Source organism: Eschrichtius robustus, chromosome 8 (genome assembly GCF_028021215.1).
Source record: "Eschrichtius robustus isolate mEscRob2 chromosome 8, mEscRob2.pri, whole genome shotgun sequence".
In the NCBI taxonomy this organism is placed as follows: Eukaryota; Metazoa; Chordata; class Mammalia; order Artiodactyla; family Eschrichtiidae; genus Eschrichtius; species Eschrichtius robustus.
In genome coordinates, this window is record NC_090831.1 from 114,195,398 (window position 1) to 114,214,955 (window position 19,558).

At 38.6% G+C, this 19,558-nt stretch overlaps 1 protein-coding gene across 2 annotated transcripts in view; it reads right to left on the bottom strand.

Annotated features, from left to right (window-relative positions):
- Window positions 1–19,558, bottom strand: part of DGKI (diacylglycerol kinase iota) — a 447,792-nt gene that overhangs the window by 123,024 nt on the left and 305,210 nt on the right. Inside the window, exon 22 of one of the 2 annotated variants that reach the window (XM_068550115.1) lies at window positions 17,189–17,251. The exons of the other annotated variant lie outside the window; for it this stretch is intronic. Within the exon in view, the coding sequence (XP_068406216.1) occupies window positions 17,189–17,251 (63 nt within the window). The remainder of the gene's footprint in view (window positions 1–17,188; window positions 17,252–19,558) is intronic. 2 annotated transcript variants of the gene reach the window in all.

The following is a 19,558-nucleotide window of genomic DNA, read 5'->3' on the forward strand; positions in this document are numbered from 1 at the left end:
AAAAACTCAGTCCTGAATAGTAATATCACAGCAGAAGCCACAGTCATAGCTCTAAATAGGAGTTAGCAGATCTCAAACCTTAGCAGGATTTGAGTCTGCTGACATGGGTTGGGAGACAAGGTTCAGAGTTACGTAGCCATCTATCGTCCGTTGAACGAGAATGCAAGTGGGGACTGTGAACGTTTGCAAGATATTCTACTTAGAGATATTAAGGATATAAATCCGAATTCACATTACAGAGGACATCCTTAAAGCTGTATAATTATTCTACATTTTGTACCTTGCAAAAGTCCTGTTTTAACATTTCTTAAATGGTTCAGCGTAAGACCCACCCCCTAAACCACTATGTCGACTCATCGGTTTTTATGACAAACTATAATTTAACTGGGCCTTTGTTACTCATATGTAGAGTTTTCCTTTGCAAGGTAGAAAAGCATCACAAGTCTCTTGAGGCCTAATATAATAATAATAATAATAATATGGAGGAGGAAGAGGGGAAGAAGAAGAGGAGGAGGGAGGAGAGAGGAGAAGAAGGAGGAGGGGTAGGAGAAGGAGGAGTAGTAATAGTTGTAGATTTAATTTCTTTCAAGAAATGTAAATGTGAGATTATATTCAGTCATAACCTAGATATAATAAAGGATGTTTCTAACCAACCTTTAATAGAATTCATTTGAATTGGCTCTTGTTTTGTGAATGGACTTTTGATTAAAATATTAACTTCTAGTGTGAATTCTTGGGATGAAAGACTATTTCCTCCTCCTCCTTGCAGCTCCAGCACCTAAAATAGAGTCTGGTCTGTGTTGTTTACAATAACAAATAAATGAGTGAAATGCAAAAAAGTCAAATCCTTCGGGGACTCTCAGCGGCCCTGAGGCTTGAGCACAGTGTGGCATCAGACCACCCATGAGATGATCACTAGAGGCTTTTCTCTTTGGGAGCCCCAGGCAACCCCTGCTTTGGCTGTCCACTTCTGTCCTTTGTCCATCTGGCTCTCTGGATCTGGAGGTAAATCCATGCTGGAGTATGCTCTCTCACCCCCTTGCATCTTATCTCTAGTGGGATCGGCACAAATAAATAGGGAAGAACTTACAAAAAAAAAGAGGATGTCCTGCCCGAAAGGCACATAAAGCGTTTCAGGACTGCTTGTTCTTTAATTAAATAATGGTGAACCAGAAACATTTCCCACCAATCCTCTCATCAGCTATCAAGCTGGGCCTTATTAAAATATAACTATACTCAATGGCCTTCCCTTTAGCAATTTCCTAGAAATTGCGTATTTACCCTGGGACATTTCCAAACTATGACTGGTAATAAGTTATCCAAGAACACATCCATCCCTTTACATGGAGCAGTAAAACCAAATTGAACCAAGGCTTCTGAACAGAGATTAAAATGGACTTTTGACACCTGCCGAGTTCAGAGAGAACTCTAATAATACAGTTGTCTCCTGCCTGGAGTAGAGAACAATAAGTCAGGACTGTGAAATAAATTGTAAAAGGGTTTTTGAATTTGGAACCAAGGATAAACCCAAATCACATCAGCAGCAGTCAATCACGACCTCCTACTGTCCGACATGTTTTTCTGAGAAAGTACCTTTAAAGGTTGTTAATTCTTTTTTGATAGAAGTTCACTAAGTTCTTGGCTCCTTAAGACATCCATTTGTGAGGTGGCTAATAGAATATGCCATAGCTTACAAGTTATTTTAGACAGCTAGCCTGCCAGATCACCAACAAGATAATGGAATTAAAGCATTATAGGGTTGGGAGAGATCTCAGACGTCATCTAATTCAGTATTTGCTATTCCATCTGACACCGTATTCCCCTATTCCATCTTCAAATGGCTGTTCAGCCTCTGCCTGATCCTCGTCTACTTGTGAGGTACAGGATGGAAGTGCCCTATTCTTTGTTTAGATCGCTCTAAGCCTTTGTAAATTCTTCCTAAAGAATCTAAATCGCTCTCCCTCCGTGGTTTCTGTTTATTGACTTTTATTCTACTATTTGGATCGGAATTGGGTTTTAAGTCACTGAGGTAATCAGCCACAGGCACTAATGGCAAAGATATGTAAACTTAAGCACTAAAGCTAGACATATATCAAAGAAATGTTTGCTGCCTTCATGGTTAATAAATTAAAAATAGGCTACAAGTAGCAAACATCAAAAAACTTTTATGCCATTGGTTGAAACAAAACATCTTTAAAGTTTCTTGAGATCTTCAAGTACACATTGAAATGCAGATTTGCATGCTTCCACTGAAACTGGAATACATTTCTGTGCTTCTGAAGTTGTAATAAATGAATACATGATAGAGTGAAATTAGCATTATTAGGTTCCCGGCACTTAAAGGAGAAGCAAAGAGGACGAACTAGTAGTGGCTTTACTTGGTGGCATCACAAAGCGGCTGGACCAGTACAGCAGTTTCATCATTTCTGCTATAAGGGAAAAGAAAAAGGCCAATAGCCTTGACCAATATTTCAAATTCTCCTTACCACCCATTTGCTTTTGTGGCAGTGACTGCCACAGCTGCTAAGGACTCAGTCATCCAATTCTGAGACTTTTATGTGGAACCACCCCACATACACTTAATGTTACAACTTCCAGGTACCAGAGACACGGGTTTATTTTTTAAGTCATGGAAACTCAAACTCTCCTCTCCATAAGATCTCACAGTCTCTTCACTTTCTCCTTTCCCTTTATTCATGCATTTTAAATTCCCTTCCTAGTTTTCACCCTAATGCTCCCTTCAGCAGCATTTCACACTGTGGTTAACTCCCTGCTCCTTGAAGCTCTCTTCTCTTGGATTCCAATCCAAAAAACTCTCCTGGTTTCCTGACTAAATTTCTGCCTGCTCCTTCTTTCTCCTCCTCTAAGTATCTTCCAAATATGGATGCTTCTCTACCCTCTCCACTAAAACCCTCATGGACCAAGACCAAACTACTATCATCTTGCACCTAAACTAACTGTGCCCCTGGTGCCCATTTACACCCTCATGACACTGCAGATGCAGCAGTCAGCGTGAAATGTAAACGTGATCATGACATGATGATTTTGTTACCTTCCCTTATACTCTGTACAAAATCAATAAGCTAAAAGGACATATTGTACAGCACAGGGAATATAGCCAATAATTTATAATAACTACAAATGGAGTATAATCTATAAAAATTCTGAATCACTGCGTTGTACACCTGAAATGAATATATCGTAAATATATATATATGAAATGAATATATCGTAAATCTCAATTTAAAAAAGAACAGAATGCCCAGCTATCTATATACATCTATCTTTACCTCTCCCACAACGTGTATTAAATATGAGGCTTTCAACATCGGTAAGTTACTGCTTCCCATCTAGACTTGCTACTTCTGCAATAAGAAAAATGATTTTTCACGGTAACTGACTACGTTATTCATTCCACCGAATCATGTGTTATACATATCGTTCATCATTGTCCAGAATGAGAACCACTCAACAGAATTTGGATCAAAGGAAAAATCAGTTCCCATTACTAAAGCCAACAAACAGGGAATAATCTCAACGCTCACGTATCTTATCATTGCTGTGCTCTCCTCATGTATGGAGTTGATTCTCTGGTTAATGTGAGTGGAGAATTTCTACCTGTGATTAGATACCATCTACAGATTTAAGTCTTATGAAAGTGGAATCTCCTTCCCTGATATTTGTTGAATTGGTAACTAGGGCTGACAACCTTTCAGGAAAAAAAGAAGTCTTAGAATAGGAGTTTTACACCCTAAGTTCCCACTTATACTCTTTCTATACTATTTTATGCTTAAAAAGTATAAAATTTGGAGTATAAAAATATCATGATGAAAGGCAAGGAAAACAAATACCACAGGAAATAAAGAGGGATGGAAATCAGAGGAAGGGAGAATATGCGTTTTTGTAGTAGAATTCTACAAAGTCAAATTGCTGAGATGAAGAACAGCTGGAATGGGAAAAGTAAAGAACTCAAGCCCTATCTTTCATCACACCCAGCCAAAAGCATTTCCACTTTATGAAGTAATTCCATGTAATGGAGGTTTCCTGTATTAAAAATGACTAAAGATTCTATCATAAAATGCTAATATGAGCTACTCTGAGTACTGTAGCCTGCAATAGCATAGAGAATTATTTTGCTGTTCTGATTGTAGAGGACCATTAATCACTATCTCCAATGATAAGGAATCACTGGGCTTGAACCAATGAGACATAATAGGATAATATTACTCCCCGAGCCATCTAAATGGTTTCAGATCTCATGTGCTCAGAAAGGAAAATATTTTTTACTTCAAGTTTCAATTTTGATACATCAAACAAAGGGAAAACCTTTTATGTATTTGCTACTTAAATGGTAAAAATCTTCCCTTGGGTTTGCAGTCCTTAACTGTTGTAATATCCTGCTCTTATTTGCAACTGACAAAGAAATTGACTTTTCTTTGGTGGAAGAGCGCATGGAGCAAGTGATGGGACTTGGGTAGTTGAAAAAGTATCATTTCACAGAAGAAAAAACTTCTGGCCTTTCACATACATCCTGAAAGACACTGAAAGTAGGCTTAAAACCTAACTTATTTGCTCATCCTCTAGTAACTAAGCACTTTCATGAATCAAGTGGAGGTATTTGAGTGGGTGTCTATATAACATAAAAACAACATTTTTACAAAAAAAAAAAAAAAAAAAAAACCCTAGCATACATATGATTTTTAGTATTTAACATTTATTTCACCTATAAACCTACAGAAAAAATCAAGAATTTAGAATTGTTTATAAGTAAAAATAACCAAACAAAGCAGTGGCCAAAAATGCATAAAGCAGTAATGCAGTGAAAATAAATATAACTGTCTATTGAGGGGGAGAAATGCTGTAACTCCAATTAGTTTGAGAAAGGATTGGATGCATGAATTACAAGATCTGTTCTTATTGAAAAGTTATCATGCAAACTGTGTGGAAGGAGCTCTGCATCCCTAGGAAGCAGGCTCAGTAAGGAGAGGATTCCATGTTTTGTTTCATATCAAGAAAATAAAAACCAAGTATTGGCCTGACAATAAATGGCATCACATAAGAAACATTTCCATAAATGGTTTCAGCCTTCTATAGGCTGATAGAAAGACTGTTATAAAAAGACTCATATATTTTCCTAAAAGCTGGATATCAGAGAAATAATATTTGCAAAGTTGTTTTTTCTTAATAGGTAGTATTTCACTGCGCTATGTTTTGACTCACATTCCTCCCAGGTTGACAACGGCTTGCCAAGGTTTGGAATACTCAGTGGTGCTGCATTTAGCTCTGGAGAGAGATATGGTATCATTAACTCTCCTATCCATCAACCTACAGCTGGTGGAAAGCTAGGTCCCCCACTTGTAACACAGATGTGCCCCCATTACCCCATGTGTCCTTGTCAGAAATCCAAGAAAAAAGAATCAGAGAATCCTCTAAACCCGACTCTTCTTTCCAACTCAGCAAATTCAGCCAATTAGGGGGAAACTTTTCACCACCTTTCTCTAATTTCTGATCCAATGACTAAGGAATTTTATTTTTGGAACCATCCTCCTTGATAGCATAAGAATAGACAGACTAAAGACACATTGCTAGAACAGAACTTGTAAAAATCATGGAACAATTCTCTTACTACCACAATTACTCATCAACAAAAATAACTTCTGTAAAATGACAGTAAACTTGAGGAAAAAAGTTCCTTAGGATAAACTTTTAGTGGTAGACAAATTACTTGGATGACGATGAAGAAACAAACACAAAATAACCAGCTGAAATATTAACTGGTTAATATTTTAGTGCTACCAATACTAAAAGGAAAATAGGAAAATAGAGGGGAAAAGGTTCCTGTTGAAAATGTCATAACAGAATGTGAAAATAATTTGGGGTACTTTTGCTGGTCCCATTTGTTTCTATCCTCTCACTTATCACATTTAAGTAGATCAAGTCTCTACCAAAGGCAGTATCCTAACATACTCATAAACCAAGAACCTTTCTTCAAGGAAACATGTAATCGTTTTACTTCGCCTGTACAACAAAATACCATCAGACCAAAAGATTTATTTATGTCCCAACTAGACGGCATAAATCACTTCAAGAGCAGCAGAGCCTAAATGATTAATTAAGGAAAATAATTATAGTTCTCTGTAATATAAAGCTGAAAAGCTTTGTCTTTTTTGTTCCATTTGTAATTCTTCCAATGCCATGTTCATTTTACTCAAATATCTTAGCTACAACTTTTGGAACTTGCTACATTCTTTTTAGAGTTCCATTTTCTGACACAAAATGTGATGATGAGTTCTCGGGATTAATTAAATCTAGCATCAGCAAGTATTTTCTTTTTATGTCTTTTAAAATGTACTCTCTTTTCATTTCATATAAGTGTTTCAGGGTATTATGACAGAGGAGGGAAACTCAATTGCATCGGTATAATTCAACTGAAACTCTCCTATAAATGAAATGCACGTTGCGTTTCATTACCACCTCAGCAAAGCAATCTGAAATAAATACCCTCTTGGAACACTCAAACGTCTAGATTTCTTTGTTATTGATATGTTCTTCATACTCTATGGCAGAATATGGTATCAGTTATCACTGCAGTACCGGAGTAAAAACTGAAATGTTTCTTTTTTTTCTCTCTGAATGCAGCAATTCTATGACTAACATCGCATTTGTATCAGTTTATCTAAAGATATTAATAACTGTTTTCTAAAAGTATTTAGTTTTTTTCTGGGTGGAGAGTCCATTTGTAAATAAATCTTTTATTCACAAAGACTAGCAAAATTACTCCTTTTCCTTGCCATTTATCATCTGTATTTTTATAGTAGTTTTATTATAATAATGTTTTAGGAATTCAGATCTGAACAAAAATTTAAAGTTCATACTGTAAACCACCTTATTTTACAGAAGATGAATTTTGGTCCATAGAGGTCACCAGTCTTATTGTACCCAGAGAGTTAATACTTAGAATCTGCTATAAATAAAAGAGCAATGTCCTTTAGCCCCTTAGACAGTTTAATAAAAAAAGATTTTAAAGAATTAAACTATCAATACATGTATTGATAGTTGTGTGTATATACAACTATATAGCTGTATATACAACTATATAGTTTGTGCATACACAAAGTTCAACCTTCACACAGTTGGTGACAGAAAAAAACCCTAAAATTTATTCAAATTTATCTAGTATGATGCTGTTATGGGCTAGGTTGTGTGTCCCCAAAATTCGTATGTTGAAGTCCTAACCCCCAATGCTGCAGAAATGTGACTGTATTTGGAGATAAGGTCTTTAAAGATGAACTAAGTTAAAATGAGGTCATATGAACACCAATCTGACTGGTGTCCTTATAAGAAGAAGAGATTGGGAGACAGACAGGGACGAAAGACAACGTGAAGACACAGGGAGAAGATGGCCATATCCAAGCCAAAGAGAGATGCCTCAGAAGAAACCAATCTTACCAACACCTCGATGTCAGACTTCCAGCCTCCAGAACTGTGAGGAAATAAATTTCTGTTGTTTAAGCCACTGTGTCTGTGGTACTTTGTTATGGCATCCCTAGCAAAATAAATAACAGATGCCTATTAAAAAGATGCACTAAGAGAACTAACGCGCTTCATTTTAATCCTATAATTACCGTTGATAAAAAGATACATAATAGAAGAATGAGATGAATCTCATTTTTTACTTTCCAAAATTTTAACCTGACTTGGAAACCTCTTCTGGCTTGATATCACTGTTAGGATTATCAGACCCTATTGGACTAATGTTACCTCTAAGGTCAGGCTTTTTAATTTTAATTTTCTAAACTTTACTTTGATTAAACAAACAAAATTCATGAATTTCCCTCCCTTCTTTGTCCTGCCCAATAGACTGCACCCAAAGCTTCCTGCAAACCCTCCTCTTTACCCCCCGAAGCTCACTGGGCCCCATGCTCTGCAACAAGCCAACACCCGAGAGAGTATCGGCTTCACTTTTTTGTTGTTGTTTTTTCTTTTGAAGGGACCTTTTATTATACGAGAAGTGCTGACTCGCAGGACTGTTTCTACACCTACGCAGACATGAATAATGCATCTCTAAAACTAAATTTTAAAAGCAACGAGATATAACTTTAAATGCTGAGGGAGTCCTAATACCCCTTTACATAACTGCACCAGATGCTCGAGCCATGCTCACCTTCGCCAAGAGAACACAGGCGCCATCCAACCCCTGAGGATGCGAGCAGGACCCTTCCCGATAAGCCTCTTTCGCAGACCCAACACCATTACTGACAAGCCCGAAAGACTCTCCACCTCCTTTAGCTACACTAGAATTTATTTTTAACTGGGGTTTGTCATTCTGACATTTTTCGTATAATAACACTTAAACTTCAAACCTGTACTACCAGAGATTCACGCATTTGAAACACTCAAATTGAATTCTAAAGTGTTAGTCATCTCTGAGGTTTTCTTAAAAAGGGGAGAAGTTTACATAGTATGATTTGATTAAAACATATAAGATACATATATATTGATAAACACACAGGAAAATGACCAGAGGTTATATCAACTGCAGAATTCAGTGCCTTAAATGCCATCTTCAAAGAGCCCTGGGTGTTACCTTTATGACTTTATAGTATATGACCTTAGGCAAGTTTCCCAATATTTCTTATTCTCAGTCTTCTCATCTATGGGATGGGAATGATAGCAATCGCTACCACATACAGTTATCAGGATGCTAAATTTGATCACAACTCAATCTCAGGCCCACATTACTTCTTTGGCTAAATGAAAAAATCTGCCTGGGTTCTTGCTGAGAGCAAGGCAAAAGTGTACCAAGGCGGTACAGGGCCTGGCCTGCCTGATCAGTACTAAGGATAAAGAATGACCTTGTCACATCCCATGGCAAGTCTCAACTACTTCATGTCTTAGATCCCTCAGGGGCAGATCTTCACAGAGTCTAGGGTCATGCCCTGAATTTTAGCATGACAGAACTTCAGAGCTGATAGAAACCCCAGAGATCAACTGCATTTGTTTTTAATATCTGAAAAACTGAAATGCAAAAAGGTTACTATATGGTCAATGTCACACGGACAAAAGCAGGGCTCCCATAGACACTTAAAACAGAGGATGTCTTCATGGGGTTTGGGGGCCTACAGAATAAGGAGGAAGACACTGAAGCTGGAGACCTGGGTCTGCTCCTGCAGGCCCCCTGTCTTTAAGTCACTAAACGCCCCTGCCCCGGGCACCTGCGTGGGAATAGAAGCACAGGCAGAGTGAGAAACTCTTGTGGGAAACTCACAGAGCAAAAGGAAGGGAAAAAACCAACGATCCGAGGTGCAGCCTGGATTCAAGTTTGGAAACTGGTATGAGATGAATCTCAAGTAGCTCTTACTTTTCTTGGGAATTTTCAATTTGCTATATTGGTTTTTATGGAACCGGCAGAGAGGGGTGGCATAGGAAGACAGGAAACAGGACAATTGGACATGATTAAAAGTCAAGGCACTGTGGACAGTGGGAAGTGAAATCACCAGAAAGTCATAAAACATGGGAGCGGGAGTGAGAGAAAGGAGGAAAAAGATGAGTAAAGCTTAGCAGTTTCCTCTGCTCAGAGGATCAGAGAGCAAACAGCTTTCTTCCCCAGAAAGCCTGAAGCTACCTCATGCTTTGCCATCTGACTCTGAGCTAGAAATGAAAGAAATATCGTGTACTCGATCAGTGAGTTTAGCGATTCTCTCTGTTCTTTTAAAAATATAAACTTTATTTTTTGCTTTTGGTTTTATAGCTGCAGTCACTGGGGGAGAAAGAAGAGACTGTGCTTACCCACCTTACCCAGAACCAGAACTTCTCTACTGAGCTTTAAAGCAGAGACATTTTTATAAATGGCTCTAATTTTTGTTTTTTTGCTTTCTTCCCCTTTATAGAAGTAATGTGTGCTCACTGAAATCAATCTAGAAAATAAAGAAAGCCAATAAAATTTAGCTAAAATTTGTCTATAATCCTACTACTCAGAGATAATCATCCAGGGACACAGAAATAACAACAGAAGCATTAACAACAAGTGTATTCACAGTATTTTTGAATGCTTAGGCCCTCTTGGTACCCTCACAATTGGTCCAGAAATTATGACCCAAAAGTAATAATCCATGAATTAGAATCTGGACAGATTCCTGGCATGAAGCACTCTTCAGGCGTGAAGCACTCTTCTGAAGGTTCGACTGGCCCAGGATTCCTGCTGAACCTGAGGTTCTAACAAAGCCACCAAGCTTAATTCATTTGGAGGCAAACCACATCTGGTGGGTCTTCTTAGCTACCTTAGAGGTAAACCCCATAGTTTACAAAGGCATGCATGTAAATTTCTACGTTGGCAATGTTTTTCCTACTCCCTGGTAGAGTGCAGGGTGTAGGAGAGTGAAGTTCACCGAGAGAAAAATGGAAAAGAGAACGGGTTTTGAAAAGAGCAGACCAAGTCTTATTTTCTAATTAAAGGGCCAGAACTGAATAAACAAAATAAATAGAACTTTTGTAGCATATTACACAAATTCAAAAAAATGTTAAAACAAAAGCTTTGATGTGACTAGTTGGAAAACAGAATTGCCGAATTTTTAGAAAGCACTTCAAAGAAATTTCTAGTTCACTTCTGTGGCCAGAGGCATGCAAAGATTAAACCACCTATGACTAATTTATGTTTTTTTTTAATCATGAAGATTAAAGATTCTTGGTTCTGTCTTGGTAGTTTCTCAGTAATAAAATTCTTAAATTCAACCCAAAAGAAAAAAAAAATAGACATATCCAAAATATTTCTCAAAAAAAAATATTTCTCTTAGTAAAACTCCCTCTCTTCATAGAACAAAACTCAATTTGCTTTCATCCTTTCCCAAGAAGGCTTCACTTATTGGAAGCAAGTTTAGAATGCTGAATCATATTCAGCTTGTTGTCAAATATAACAAATTATACTTTTTTCATGGATCTGTGTCTAACTCTGCCTTCCCCAAGATAACAAACAAATCCACACCATTTAGCACTGGGAAACATCTTGTTTATGTTTAAATTGTGACTGTTGTGCAAGATAGCCTATTACATTTAGCATTTGTTGTTTGCAGTTCAAAAACACCCTGGTTTCTCCGCAGAGCTCTTCTGCTGAGTTTAGCTTTGGCACTCTCTGAGTAACTGTAGCAGGTAAAAAGAGGATATTAAAAAAAAAAAAAAAAAAAAAAGAGGATATAGTGTGAAAACTCTCTGCTTTAAAAGGCAGTAGAGAAGTTCTGGTTCTGGGTAAGGAGGATAGCACCCACCGTTCTTTCTCCCCCAGTGAATGCAGCTATAAAACCTGGACAGAATGCCTAAAGCAGCTATTTGAGAACTCGGAAAAATAAATGATAGCAGCAGATGGGGGAAGAAGACCAGAATTTAAAATACCGTCCAACTAACGCTGAGCTCTCTCCTCCTTTGACCTCTGATCAACCCTGGTCTGGACTCCAGGCAGCACAAAGCCTAAAATGGACAAAAGGTGCAGACAGAGCTCTGGGAAAGCACTTGAACTCTGGCTTGAGGAAAGGAAAGGGACTCTGAATGATCAGAGAAATTTGGGGAAATCTTCCTCTTTTATACCTCCTTCATTTTCTCGCAACCCAGCACTCAGGCAATTTTGCTGTGCTGGCAGCAGCAATGACAAAGGCCTTTTGGTGCTTAAAACTATAAGGAGAGGGAGAGAAACAGCAAGGTCCTACTGTATACCACAGGGAACTATATTCAGTATCCTGGGATAAACCATAATGGAAAAGAATATGAAAAAGAATGTATGTATAGCTGAGTCACTTCGCTGTAGAGCAGAAATTAACACAACATTGTAAATCAACTATACTTCAATAAAATTAAAAAAAAAAAAAACCACTATAAGGAGAGGGAATCTTCTACTCTGATAAGAGAAGCCGTGGTCCCAAGAGGATGGGACAAACCACCATTGCTTCTTTTTCTCTTTCAGTCATATCATTGCTTGGTCCTGGAGGTGAACATGGTTTCAGGAGCTATGCAGCAGCATGAGGTAACTAAAGCATTAGCTTTCTGGCTGAAGGATCCAAAATTGGAGCCCCAGGAAATGGGAAAGTACTGAGGATGACGAGAGAGAGGGAGGAGCTCAGGAAGACAACTCCAGAAAGACGTCCATGAACTTGGGTTCATCTCTAGGCTGCAAATGTGTTAATCTGGCCCTAAACACAGTACCACAGACTTTAGGAACTGAACTAGAGAGCTGACCCTCCCCTCAGATCCTGCCCTGCAACTTGGAGGGGTTCACACCACACAGATAGGAATAGCACTGCAAAGGCTCTGAAAACACAACTGACACTAGAGCTACTATCCTCAGAAGATGAGTCAGAAATTGTGGCCTGAAAATTGAGTCAACTGCCTTGTAGAACAAAGAAATGATTAAGCAAAGCACATATCTAACAAAGGCTTGGATCCGGAATACATGACAAACTCAAAACTCAACAGGAAGAAAACAAACAGCCCAGTTTAAGAAATGGGCAAAAGACTTGAGAGGATGCTTCACCAGAGAATGTATAAAAGATGGCAAATAATCACATGAAAAGACACTCATATTAGAATGATTAAAATGTAAAAATATTGACATTACCAAGTGCTGACAGAGATGTGGAACACCAGGAACTCTCATACACTGTTGGTGCAAATGCAAAATGATACGACCACTCTGGAAAACAGTTTGTCAGTTTCTTACGAAGTTACCATATGACCCTGGAATCCCTCCTAGGTGTTTAACCTACAGAAATGAAAACTTATGTTTACACAAAACCTGTTCATCAAGGTTTATGCAGCTCTATTCAGAATCATCCAAAACTGGAAATAACCCAGATGTCCTTCTGGGTTGTTAGGTAAATAAACCGAAACATCCATACAATGGAATATTATTCAGCAACAAAAAGGAATGATAGATACAGCAACTCTCATAAACAGCAAAGATGTTATGTTCACTCAAAGAAACCAGTTTTGGGCTTCCCTGGTGGCGCAGTGGTTGAGAATCTGCCTGCCAATGCAGGGAACACGGGTTCGAGCCCTGGTCTGGGAAGATCCCACATGCCGCGGAGCGACTAGGCCCGTGAGCCACAACTACTGAGCCTGCGCGTCTGGAGCCTGTGCTCCGCAACAAGAGAGGCCACGATAGTGAGAGGCCCGCGCACCGCACCGTGATGAAGAGTGGCCCCCGCTCGCCGCAACTAGAGGAAAGCCCTCGCGCAGAAACGAAGACCCAGCACAGCAATAAATAAATAAATATAAATAATTAAAAAAAAAAAAAGAAACCAGTTTTAAGGGTTGCATATTGTATGATTCCATTTATAGGGCATTCTCTAAAATACAGAACTGTAGCAATCAGTGGTTGCCGGAGTTTGAGATGAGAGATGCAGGGATTAGGGGGTATGACCATAAAGGGCACAGATTACAAAGCAGTTTTTTTGGGGTGATTGAACCATTTTGTATCCTGATTATGGTGCTAGTTATATGAATCCATACATCTGAAAAGTGAGAAATATATATCAAAAAAGTCACTTTGAACCTATATTAATTTTAAATACTAAAATACAAGAACAAATATAATAAAGAGTCCAAAAAAAGTTATTCACATGGAAGTAGAACCAGGACTTCTATTTGGATGCTTGTCACATTGCGTTGTAATTGTACTGTAGGCAACACAAGTGGCTCTGTTCCTGGTGTGTCCATTTCTCCAAGGCAGAAACCTTAGCTTTCTAATCTCTTATCTCCAGTCTCCCACAGAGTATCTGATATCTAAAGCAGACACTGAATAATATTTTTGAAAGATGAAAAATGAATAAATTAGATGTAAACAGTTCACATTATTTCATTTTGGTAGGAGAAGAGCAGGAGGGAAACAGAACTTAATGAAAAGCAATGCTAAAAGTTGAAAGCATTCCAGAGACTCATTTTACAGTTACACACCTTTTGGGGCTTTTTGAGCACGACCATTTAATGTGAATATTCATGATTTATGAGATACAGTGCATGTAGGTAGTCTTCAATGAGGATTCTACTATGAAGTCACTTAATTATAATGAATTTATTAATTGAGGTGCTGGTCTAATAATTCTTTGAGCAGCACTGGGGAGACAAGGGTGAAATGGGTGAAGGGGGTTAAAGGTATTATATAATAATACCTTTATAAATACCATTATAAAATAATAAATATAAAATACTTATTATAATAATAAATATAAAATAACACCATTATAAAATAAATAAGTCTTGGGAATATAATGTACAGCATGGTGACTATAGGTATTGACTATTTGAAAGTTGCTAAGAGAGATCTTAAAAGCGCTCATCACAAGAAAAAACTATTGTAACTCCATGTGGTGATGGATATTAACTAACTTACTATGATGATCATTTCACAATATACACAAACACTGAATCATTATGTTTACACTTGAAACTGATACAATGTTATATGTCAATTAGATCTCAATAAAAAAGAAAAAAAAGAAAGTAAGAATGGCCAGATTACAAATTAGGTCATATGCCAACTCTGGGAATTATAACTCTTCTCTGATGTCAAAAAAAAAAAAAAAAAAAAAAGCTACAGTACATAAAATCTGTGGTGAAATATTCTATTTACTTTGTTTTGTTCTATTTGATGAAGCCACTAAATCCCTTTGATTAAAATTTAGCATTCATATGTGGTCATATATGATCAAAACGAAAGTTTCAAGATTCTTCTTTGTGTAAAGCTGAAATTTCCCATGTACGCAGACGTTAATAGTATGTTGCCATTCCTAATAATTTATGCATCATGTTGTCAAGACCGTGACCCCCTCCCTAATTAAAGAAGTCATTAGAAAGCTAGAGAGAAAGGAAAATTTAAGTTGCTTTAGAAAAGCAACTTACTTTAGGAACAGCAGAAAGAGACGCTTCTCCCAAAGGAAAGATCATCTGTAAAAAAGAGTTGTTTTGAGCAGAGAATGGCTGATCCAAGAGTTAAAAGAAAAAAAGAAAGGTCAGACAAAGTTTAGCTCAAGATACTAGAGTCCTGACTTTCGTGAGGACCAGAGCAAGGTTAATGTGATTCTTAAACACTGCCGCAATAACAGCATGAGAGTGGGTCTAAGCTAAGTTGCCACTGTCATAATATATAAATACAATACTCATTGTGCTTGGATTTTTCTCTGTGTTCCTTGCTCTATTTGAAAGAGTTCTGTTATTGAATTTTTAAAATAATACTCTAATTTAATATTTATTATATAAATCTTTCATCAGTTAGAGACATAAAATCTATAATATGCAGTAATTAATATAGCACATACAAATATAAAATATTTTAGATAAATATTCAGGTTTTAAGTGGCCACATCTAGGTGGACTGCCTGTTACATGCCATGAAAACAAACATGACAGTTCACCTTATTATAGCATACACACCTGGAAAAAGAAAAAAAGAACCTCATTCAAATTATACGATGAAAACTTAAACACAACTAAAACTTAAAAGGTGACAGAAATATGACAAATATCACCTGGACTCCTATTGTTGATACTCTCAATTCCTTGAAATCTATCAATAGAGCTGCTGAAAATAATGATCACTGAGAGCCATTCTTTGGACTCAAATTTATTGAACAGGCCTTATGGGGTATATGTAATATACCCCAGCAATAGCCTCCAAATTGGAAATTAAATGTTATTTTCTTACTGATTCTTTGACCGCTCAGTTTTAAGTTCCATGAAGGTATAGAGCTGTCGTGCTCACCACTAAATACAAAGCAGGAAACAGTGTCTGACGCAGAGCAAGTACAAAATAATATTTTTGGAAAAATATTTTGTCATAAATGAGTAAATAAACATGTATCCACAAGACTAGGGTTGAAAGTAAAATGATACATAACTGAATTTCAGGAATTACTTTGCATATCCCTAGATGTTACATATTGCAGGGTTCTATTTAGACATGCATTCTTTCATTCATTCATTCTACCAACCAACCAACAATTCTGTTTCAGAATACTTTGTGTTAAGGTCTGTGATCAAGGCTGGGAACACAAAGGGTCATAAGAAGATACTGTAAATGGTTTCAAGTGGCCTAAGTTTAGTGTGGGATACACACAGATATACAGCTAATATAATTAGTACCGATCGATTATACCTTGAGAACTATAATAAGTACAATAATAGTATAAATAGTGAACTCCAATGAGGATGTAACTAGTTCTGCCAGCAAGAATCAAGGTACAATTCTTAGAAAACGCAGTTATTCAGCTGGGCCCTGAGAAATACATAGGACACTGATAGATGAAAAGCGGCAGATTATAAATTGTTATGAGCATGAATTTTGAAACCAGGCTGCGGGAGTATGAATCCCAGTCTACCACTTATTCGCTGTGTGACCTTCGTCAAATTACTCAACTTCTCTGTGCGTCAGATTCCTCATGTATAACATGGAGATAATAATACCACACATGGCAATAAGGTGGTTGGGGGAGTAAGTTAGTTAACCTGTGTAAAGCACCTGCAACAGTACCTGAAACGTAACAAAAGTATATGTAAGATGGAGAAAAGAAAGAAGGGCAAGACAGAGGCAACAGCATAAAAAAAGTCCTGAAGTGAAGCGCTGAAAAACATTTTCTTTCTGTTTTTCACCAGAAAAATATAAAAGCATAGAGTGTGTTAAGTACAAATTACTACGTACGAATTGCACTTTGCTAACTCATTCACAACTTTGGGTCATTGATCTTTTATTACAACTATGGATCCTCAACCCAGAAAAATCCACAGATGCACGTACATACAGTCAAAGCTCCACGCATAATTTCAGGGCTCCGTCCACAGGATCAAGTGCAGCGGGAGCTTCTTCAAGGTCAGCCCTGAGCCATAGATAATGGAGTGGTCTAATGGGATTACAGACTTTCCATAGAAACCAATGCTTAGTATGGAATTTTATAAAACCCCATGCAACTCTGGACCCTAACGTACCTAATCAAAAAATTAAACTGAGAACTCAGAGGACTGAGACAAATAGAACACAAAGGATTTCACAGCTGCATCTCAAATCAAAGAAGGGCTAAAGCAGACAATTACAGTGAGGTGGTTCTTTGTCTAAGAAGCAGACCTGTGAAGGAAGAGGATGCAGGTAGTCTGGCCCTGAGGAGGAGATGAAGGCGAGAGACACAACGTAAAAACGGAACGCCTTTGTACTCACATGGTGAAGGAGCCTGGGGGGGCAGACACTCTCCGCAGGTCCGCAGCTTGCACCTGATGGATACTAGAGGCAGCAGGGAATGAGCAGCGAAGACAGTCAGCAAAACAGCGTGGACAGACAGGGAACAAGCCAGGAGAGAGAAAGAGAGACACACAAAATTTAAACAGAAATTAAATGAGCGCATCACCAAACAGTAAATGAAAAGAAAACGAAAATCAAGCCAGCCACGGAAATAATCAAAAAGCCAGTGATAGCGACGAAGCCAACAGGACACATGGCAGGGCCGGCTCTCAGGCAAGCCACAGACTGGAGCACGAGGCGGGGCGCCGGCAGATGCTGGAGGTGCGCGGATGCTGCACGGGGCGGCGGGACAGAGGGTTACCGCGGTCCCCTCCGGCTCTTGGTCTCACTGGGCATCCATCTGTGCGTGCGCGCACACGCGCGCGCGCACGCACACACACACACACACACACACACGGGTAGTAGGCTGGCACAGTCAACTCAGAGCAGAATCAAGGTAAACTGAATCCTTCAACATAGTCCTCATAGTCCAGGGCTTTGTTGGAATATTCATGTCAAAAGACAACCGTCTTCAAAAGAGCGACTCGACAAAATCTTTAACTTCCTTCAGTTAAACAAAGAAGGCTTTCTAAGAAATCCGAAGGTAATACCAAGAAAGCCTAATTTTATCACAGTGATGCTGTAATTCCACTCATATTCTTGGTAGAGGAGTGAAACCACAGACTTCTCTCTGCTCTCCCTTCTTTTATAAAGGAGAGGGTCTTCGATGGCTACCAGAAAAGACAAAATGTGGAACTGAAGAATCTAAACCCCAAATTTCCTGTCACTTTTACATCATTATTCTCTCCACTCTCTTAGACCATTTGAACAGTTTCACTATAACTGCAATAGACGTACCCACCCATCCCTCTTTTCCACTGGGTACATAAATTCTCATATAACGCCACCCATGAATTAACTCCTTGTCATCCTCAAAGGGCTATCAGTTATAACCAACGATACTTCTCAGCAGCCCAGGTTGGTGGAAGTCGGTTGCCCAAAGTTTGCCAACTAGAAATCTTGCCCTTGGATAATACAATCACCCTTAACAATGTTGTCTTAACTGCTAGTGAACTCAGGCTGAGATCTTCCTACGCACCTGAGTAATGTAGAATTTCTGATCTTCCTCAAAAGTGCCTTTCAAATAGAGAACATAATCAAATTTATCTGGCTGTCATGTTACTAGTACATGAATATGAAACTAAACAAATCTGCTCTATTACTTTTAGGGGGGAAGATATCTATTGGAGTCATATTTCAAGTAGATTCATAAGCCATAAGTGACATATGCTCCTGTACCAATGGGGTGGAGAGGGGAGGGGAGAGTGAACATAATGGGCCTAGCCTTTCAGTTTATATATAGTAATAGCAAATAGGATCATAAGCCAAGAAATTTTTTTTAGAAAAAATTTTTTTCCTTTTTGCATACATGAAGATCCAGTGGCATCATGAAAGCTTCCTATTTAGCTGTTTCTCATGGGAATTCTTCCAGCCATCCATGTGCACCAGATCTTGAAATTCTTAAGTATATATCTTCCACTTCTGCCATAAAATGTGACCAAGACATTTTCTATATTATTTTTATATTCACGAGGTTTTAGATTTATGTTATTTTAGAAACAATTTCTGAGAAACGTAACAGATAGCACATTATAGAACCGATCCTTGTTCAACATGTAACCGTAAGTCTCAGACACACTAGGCACGGGGACCCTATGAGGAAAACCCCGGGGTCTCCCCACGGAGCAGGGGAGACAAGCAAACCAATACTTACACTGGTTTTGATAAATGGTGTGAGAGAAGTAACGAGAATACTATAGGAGCGCTGAGTGGTGTATTTAATGGCTAGAAGCAGATAGAAAAGGATTCTTAGGGAAAGTGATTATTTCGATGGAGTTTGAACTTGAGCAGGAGCTAGCAGATGAAAGCGGGTGAGGAGGACACCTCGAGAAGAGCAACTGGAGGGCAAAAATATAATGACACACGAGACAGGCCGTACGTACTGCTCCAGAAATAGCAATATGCTCAGGAGCACAGGAAGAAGAGGACCAAGGCGATGATCAAAAAGGTCGGTAAAGGGCTTCCCTAGTGGCGCAGTGGTTGAGAATCTGCCTGCCAATGCAGGGGACACAGGTTCGAGCCCTGGTCTGGGAAGATCCCACGTGCCGCGGAGCAACTAGGCCCGTGAGCCACAATTACTGAGCCTGCGCGTCTGGAGCCTGTGCTCCGCAACAAGAGAGGCCGCAACAGTGAGAGGCCCGTGCACCGCGATGAAGAGTGGTCCCCGCTTGCCACAACTAGAGAAAGCCC